Source organism: Palaemon carinicauda, chromosome 28 (genome assembly GCF_036898095.1).
Source record: "Palaemon carinicauda isolate YSFRI2023 chromosome 28, ASM3689809v2, whole genome shotgun sequence".
NCBI classification, from domain to species: domain Eukaryota; kingdom Metazoa; phylum Arthropoda; class Malacostraca; order Decapoda; family Palaemonidae; genus Palaemon; species Palaemon carinicauda.
The window spans coordinates 7544669-7552168 of record NC_090752.1 but is presented as its reverse complement, the minus strand read 5'-3'; the positions used below and the strand labels follow the sequence as shown (position 1 = coordinate 7552168).

The 7500-nt window shown below is 37.0% G+C and overlaps 1 protein-coding gene across 1 annotated transcript; it reads left to right on the top strand.

Annotated features, from left to right (window-relative positions):
• The first annotated feature begins 5477 nt into the window (after positions 1–5477).
• Positions 5478–7055, top strand: LOC137621394 (protein TsetseEP-like). Its single transcript, XM_068351692.1, has 5 exons — positions 5478–5511; positions 5730–5885; positions 5969–6091; positions 6283–6401; positions 6834–7055. The coding sequence occupies exons 1-5, from the start codon at positions 5478–5480 to the stop codon at positions 7053–7055; spliced, it is 654 nt and encodes a 217-aa protein (XP_068207793.1).
• Positions 7056–7500: the final 445 nt, after the last annotated feature.

Genomic DNA, 7500 nt, shown 5'->3' with positions numbered 1-7500 from the left:
TTACTCTTAAAATATTTTTTTTCTTTTTTTCCTTTCCTTACTGGGCTACTTCCCCTGTTTGGAGCCCCTGGTTTTACAGCATCCTGCTTTCCCAACCAGGGTTGTAGCTTAGCAAGTAATAATAATAATAATAATAATAATAATAATAATAATAATAATAATAATAATGAAAGGTTATAAGACACTAAATATTTTATAGTTAACCAAATCCATCTTCACATTGTAACTTTACAGTACTATTAGCAATTACCAATTGGCTTGACCTGGCCAAGGCAAAGTCCTTTTTTGAAATATGGTAAGATAAGCGCATCCTGAAATTACAATTGAATACACGAATAAAGCTTTTCATAAACAAAAATTTGATTAAAAGGTTTAAAGTCGCTCATGAATGGGAGAGGTAAGGGACAGGGACATTGCCCAAGCAAGCAGGACAATGCCCTAGAAATTGAACATATATACATAACATCAGCGCCCATGGCCCCGCCCCACCCAAGCTAGGACCAGGGTGGGCCAGGTAATGGCTGTTCATGATTCAGCAGCTAGACCTATAGGCTCCCCCAAACCCCCTATACTTAGCTCACAAGGATGGTGAGGTTACAGCAACCAAAGGAACTAATGAGTTTGACCGGGACCGGAACCGCAGTCTGGCGATCACCAGGCAAGGACGTTACTGTACCAACCGTGTGTCACACGATCGTACATAGTAACGACATTTCATTTTGTGAATATATTATGCTTGTATCTTCGCTCTCCCCTCGCTCTGACAAGGACCTGAGATAACATCTGTTTTTCTCACCGTTAACTGTTAACCGGTGCGGCGTCGGTTGAACAGGAAATTTCCTGTTGCATTGAACCTGAAATAACATGTCTCTTTTTCTCACCGTCAACTGTTAACCGGTGCGGTGTCGGTTGAACAGGAAATTTCATGTTGGATTGAACCTGAAATAACATGTCTGTTTTTCTCTCCGTTAACTGTTAACCGGTGCGGCGTCGGTTGAACAGGACATTTCCTGTTGCACTGAACCTGAAATAACATGTCTGTTTTTCTCACCGTTAACTGTTAACCGGTGCAGTGTCGGTTGAACAGGAAATTTCCTGTTGCATTGAGTTTTTGTATATAAAGGCGAGTGTTCTGTAATAAAGTTAGTCAGTTGCTTTCATCCTGCCTTTGAATCACAACCTTCTCTGGGCTTGTCACTTTATAAACAAAAAGAGGAAATGAAAACTACTGAAGCTGTTGCAATTAAACATATTTACACATTGAGTCTGGATTTCGCAACGCCTGTATTAACTACATTAAGAAAAGAGCGATACATTTGCAGATGAAAAGATAAAACTTTCCTTAAAAAATATGTATAACTTTTGAATTATATTGCCCAGCATGCCATTCAATTTTGCAAGATTCCAGCAAATTAATGTAATTAAATTTTGCAAACTAACAAAACATAATTTCTCTAACAACCACATTTGAATTTTTCACTATATTTTCCTGAAAACTGAAGGAATATTCTTCAGTAAAGAATATTACTATTTTGAAAAACAACATAAAGTCCAATTAACTATTGAATTACCAACAGAAATGAAGTTACCGAATACTTGAAAGAATATTCTTTGAATAAACAATATTATCATTTTGATAAAGAACATAGACTAATTAATTATTGAATTATCTAAGGAAATAGTTACAAAATAGCTGAAAGAATATTCTTTGAATAAAGAATATTATTATTTTGATAAAGAACAGAGACTCTAAATAATTATTGAATTATCTAAGGAAAAAGAGTTACCGAATATTTGAAAGAATATTCTTTGAATAAAGAATAGTGTTATTTTGAAAAAAGAACAGAAAGTCTAATTAATTATTGAATAATCTAAGGAAATAAGAGTTACCGAATAGTTGAAAGAATATGCATTGAATAAAGAATAGTATTATTTTGGAAAAAGAACAGAAACTCTAATTAATTATTCAATTACCTACAGAAATAGAGTAACCGAATAGTTGAAAGAATATTCTTTGAATAAAGAATAGTATTATTTTGAAAAAAGATTGATTGATTAATTGATTTAAGGTTTTCAGGCATCCATTAAAAAAAAAAAAAAAATAATTATTCAATTACTTACAGAAATAGAGTTATCGAATATTTGAAAGAATATTCTTTGAATAAAGAATAGTATTATTTTGAAAAAAGAACAGAAAGTCTAATTAATCATTGAATAATCAGCAGACATAGAGTTACCGAATATTTGAAAGAATATTCTTTGAATAAAGAATGTAATTATTTTGAAAAAGAACATAAACTCTAACTAATTATTGAATTATCTACGGAAATAGTTACCGATTAGTTGAAAGAATAATCTTTAAGTAAAGAATAATATTATTAAAAAAGAACAGAAACTCTAATTATTTATTAAATTACCTACAGAAATGTAGTAACCGAATAGGTTGAAAGAATATTCTTTGAATAAAGAATATTATCATTTTGATAAAGAACAGAGACTCTAAATAATTATTGAATTATCTAAGGAAATAGAGTTACCGAATACTTGAAAGAATATTCTTTGAATAAAGAATAGTATTATTTTGAAAAAAGATTGATTGATTAATTGATTTAAGGTTTTCAGGCACCCATTAAGAAAAAAAAAAAATTAATTATTCAATTACTTACAGAAATAGAGTTATCGAATATTTGAAAGAATATTCTATAAGTAAAGAATATTATTTTTAAAGAACAGAAACTCTAATTAATCGTTGAACAATCAGCAGAAATGGAGTTATCAATTTAATTCATAACCGGTCATGGATCAAAGGAAATTTTGTTCATAAATGGCAGTAAAAATAAAAAATAAATACCAACACTTCAATAAGAAGAGCGGCCATTTAAAGGACAGTATTGCCAAAATAACATCAAAGGGTTTATTTAAAAGTTGAACATCAAATACGCTATGACGAAAATATCATATTTTCAGCAGCTATTGCATGACAGACTATAGTCAATTTATTTTAGCGAGGCAGATTTGCACCGACTCGCAGCGGTGCTCTTTTAGCTCGGAAAAGTTTCCTGATCGCTGAATGGTTAGAATTATCTCGTCCAACCAATCAGCGATCAGGAAACTTTTCCGAGCTAAAAGGGAAAGGCTGCGAGTCGGTGCAAATTTGCCTTGCTAAAAAAAATTGACTATAGTTTAATAGTCGCTCGTGATATCAGCATTCGCTGACCTAAAGTGCATTAATAGATTGTCGTTATTTTGGGGGAGCCTATAGGTCTACTTGCTGAGTCATCAGCAACCATTGCCTGGCTCTCCTTGGTCCTATACTCAATTTCTTTTAATGAGGTGCATTTGCTCTGACTCGCAGCGGTGCCCTTTTAGCTCTGAAAAGTTTCCTGATCGCTGATTGGCTGGACAAGATAATTCTAACCAATCAGAGAGCAAGAAACGTTTCCGAGCTAAAAAGGCACCCCTGCGAGTCGGTACAAATCTGCCTCACTAAAAAGAATTGACTATAGCTTAGAGGGGGTGGGGGCGCTGATCTTATGTATATATGGTCAGTCTCTAGCGCATTGTCCTGCTTGGTAGGGCAATGTCATTTTCCCTTGCCTCTGCCATTCATGAGTGGCCTTTAAACCTTTAAAACCAAAAGGTTGCCTGCATTAAAATCTGAGGGCCAAAGACCATAGATAAAAGACCATTGGTGCAGAATAGGTACAATAACACTATACTCAATCTTTTTTAATGAGGCGCATTTGCACTGACTCGCAGGGGTGCCCTTTTAGCTCGGAAAAGTTTCCTTTGATTGGTTAGAATTATCTCGTCCAACCAATCAGCGATCAGGAAACGTTTCCGAGCTAAAAGGGCACCCCTGCGAGTGGGTGTAAATCTGCCTCGCTAAAAAGAATTGACTATTATTAATCCTGCTTACACGAAGTTGAGCGCACACCATAAGTACTCGTGCTCGATGGAGTTATAATAAATACATAAAAAAAATTTTAATTTGCATAGAATTCTTCAGAAATAAATATATAAGTAAATAAATATTTGTAAATGAATGTATTCTTATCTTTTATGCAAATGATAACAATCTTGGCAATTTATTAGTTATTAACTTCAACAGAAGGGTTAAATTCAACACTTATGAAATTTGTAATATCAATAAAATAATTATCAACAACTTTAGTATAATTTCCCTTGAAATATATTTCATATAAAATACGTCACACCAGTTCGAAGTCTCGTGAAGCAATAAATGAACTTTCGAACAGGGTTTCATATCTACCAAAAAAAAAAAAAAAAAAAAAAAAAAAAAAAAAAAAAAAAAAAAAAAAAGTTAATGTGAAATCATTTCCAACGTTAAAGCCATAACATGCAAGGGGGGCGATAGCAAGAATAATTAGTATAATCAATTACAATAGGTTTCCCCTGACAATGAATTAATTTAATGAATTAATGTTGCCGCAAGAAAATCATTTGCATTATGAACTGGAGGTCGAATCTACGTTGCTTTTCAGAAGGTTTTGAAGTTTGGAAAGGTTTGATATCACCGATGTTATTACTTTCTGTGTGATGGATGGTCAATACCATTTAGACTGTAATGAATTGAGAGAGAGAGAGAGAGAGAGAGAGAGAGAGAGAGAGAGAGAGAGAGAGAGAGAGAGAGAGAGAGAGAGACCAGCTTTTATATATTAGGAATTTTAGTAACAATACGATTAATATAAAAAAATAACTTTTCATTCATTACTCTTCTATGGTATTTTCCAACTAATTATTACGGTGAGAGAGAGAGAGAGAGAGAGAGAGAGAGAGAGAGAGAGAGAGAGAGAGAGAGAGAGAGAGAGATTTCCAGAAGGATATAAGAGCTAACGAAAAAAAATATGCTTAAAAAACAATAATAGTATGTTCACAACTGGACTAAAAATCATTATTTGATAGAAAAGCATGACGAAAAAAAAAAATATTTCAGGAATAAATGATAAATTTATCTACATCATTCTAAGTCAATTAGACATTAGTAAACAAGAACTTGAACGTTAGTAAACAAGAACTTGAACGTTAGTAAACAAGAACACCTATAAAAATAAAAAAAATGTTGGTTTCATCGTTGATGGTGTATTCAAACAGCTGATCTTGTATTGGTATTTTTCCACTATATTCACGTTTCTATTTGAGAGTAATTTGTAAAATAAGGAAGAATATTTCATTAATTTTTTGTTATTTTGGAGGGATATAATAAAAAAATAAATGAATTAATTGAATTGCATAAACCTTACGAAGAGGACTTGAAGGAAATATCGTGATATTTCTCATTTAGTGAAGTGGAAATGTTATACCTGATGTGAAGAAGACAAAATATAATAGATAAACTCAAATCGCTGGATTATTATGCCTCTACCCAGAATCTGAACCTGAACCTGGGAGGCAGAACCTGAACCTGAACCTGGGAGGCAAAACCTGAACATAAACCTGGGAGGCACAATCTGAACATGGGGTGTCAGCACCTGAACCTGAACTCAGGAGGTAGATTCTGAACCTGAACCTGGAGAGGCAGAACCTGACATTGAACATTGGAGGCAGAGCCTGAACCTGGGAGAACCTGACTTTGAACATTGGAGGCACAACCTGAACCTAGGGAGGCAGACCTTAAACCTGGGAGGCAGAACCTAAACCTGAACATGGGAGGCAGAACCTGAACCTGAAATTGGGAGGCAGAACCTGAACCTGAAATTGGGAGGCAGAACCTGAACCTAAAGAGCCACAACTTGAACCTGAACCTAAGCCTGAATTTTGGAGGCGGAAAATCAAACTGAACCTGAACCTGGGGGAGGCAGAACCTGAACCTGAAGATTCAGAACCTGAACCTGGAAGGCAGAGTTTAAACCTGAACAAAGGAGGTAGATCCTGAACCTTGAAAACTGGAGGCAGAACCTGAACCTGAAACTGGGAGGAAGAACCTGAACCTGAAACTGGGAGGCAGAACCTGAACATAAACATGGGGAGACAGAACCTGAACTCAAAGAGCCAGAACTTGAACCTGAACCTAAGCCTGAAGATTCAGAACCTGAACCTGGAAGGCAGAGTTTAAACCTGAACATACGAGGTAGATCCTGAACCTTGAAAACTGGAGGCAGAACCTAAACCTCGGAGGCAGAACCTGAACCTTGGAGGCAGAACCTGAACCTGAAACTGGGAGGCAGAACCTGAACCTGAAACTGGGAGGCAGAACCTGAACATAAACATGGGGAGACAGAACCTGAACCTAAAGAGCCAGAACTTGAACCTGAACCTAAGCCTGGATTTTGGAGGCGGAAAATCAAACTGAACCTGAAGCTGAACCTGGGGAGGCAAAATGTGAACCTGAAGAGTCAGAACCTGAACCTGGAAGGCAGAGCTTAAACCTGAACATAGGAGTTAGATCCTGAACCTTGAAAACTGGAGGCAGAACCTGAACCTGGGAGGCAGAACCTGAACCTGAAACTGGGAGGCAGAACCTGAACATAAACATGGGGAGGCAAAACTTAAACCTAAAGAGTCAGAACTTGAACCTGAACCTAAGCCTGAATTTTGTAGGCGGAAAATCAAACTGAACCTGAACCTGAACTTGGGGAGGCAGAACGTGAACCTGAAGAGTCAGAACCTGAACCTTGAAGGCAGAGCTTAAACCTGAACATAGGAGGTAGATCCTGAACCTTGAAAACTGGGAGGCAGAACCTGAATCTGAAACTGGGAGGCAGAGCCTGAACCTGAAACTGGGAGGCAGAACCTGAACATAAACATGGGGAGGCAGAACCTGAACCTAAAGAGCCACAACTTGAACCTGAACCTAAGCCTGAATTTTGGAGGCGGAACATCAACCTGAACCTGAACCTGGGGAGGCAGAACCTGAACATAAACATGGGGAGGCAGAACCTGAACCTAAAGAGCCAGAACTTGAACCTGAACCTGAACCTAAGCCTGAATTTTGGAGGCGGAAAATCAAACTGAAGCTGAACCCGGGGAGGCAGAACCTGAACCTGAAGAGTCAAAACCTGAACCTGAACCTGAACCTGGGAGGCGGAATTTGAACCTGAACCTGGTCAGCTAACCAAAACCTTCCACAAACAAGCCGAGTCAAATGAAGCTCCTAAATGACAGGCCGTTGAGCTAACCACGAAGTACTCTATATGGAAACCTCACAATGACACCCAAAACCGAGCCTTTGACCTCAGCCAAGCCCTTCGGCGCTTACCCCTCTATCATTATTCACAGAGACCCGTTTCCTTCGTAGCATGGCCTTACCTGCAACGTCCTAATCCCGCTCTAACGATCGCAGGGCCTGTAATGGATAAGATGTTATGCTGTTATGCTAGCTAGAGTTTGTAATTAGTTCACCGTATCCCCACAAATCTTATTATGTGAGACATAATTAGCGATCAATTAACTAAAACAGTTAAGACGGGGGACTTAATTAGGGAGTTGAAAGGCTTCTCTTGTCTCTGAAGACTTGGATGGGAGACGCTGTGGGAAGAT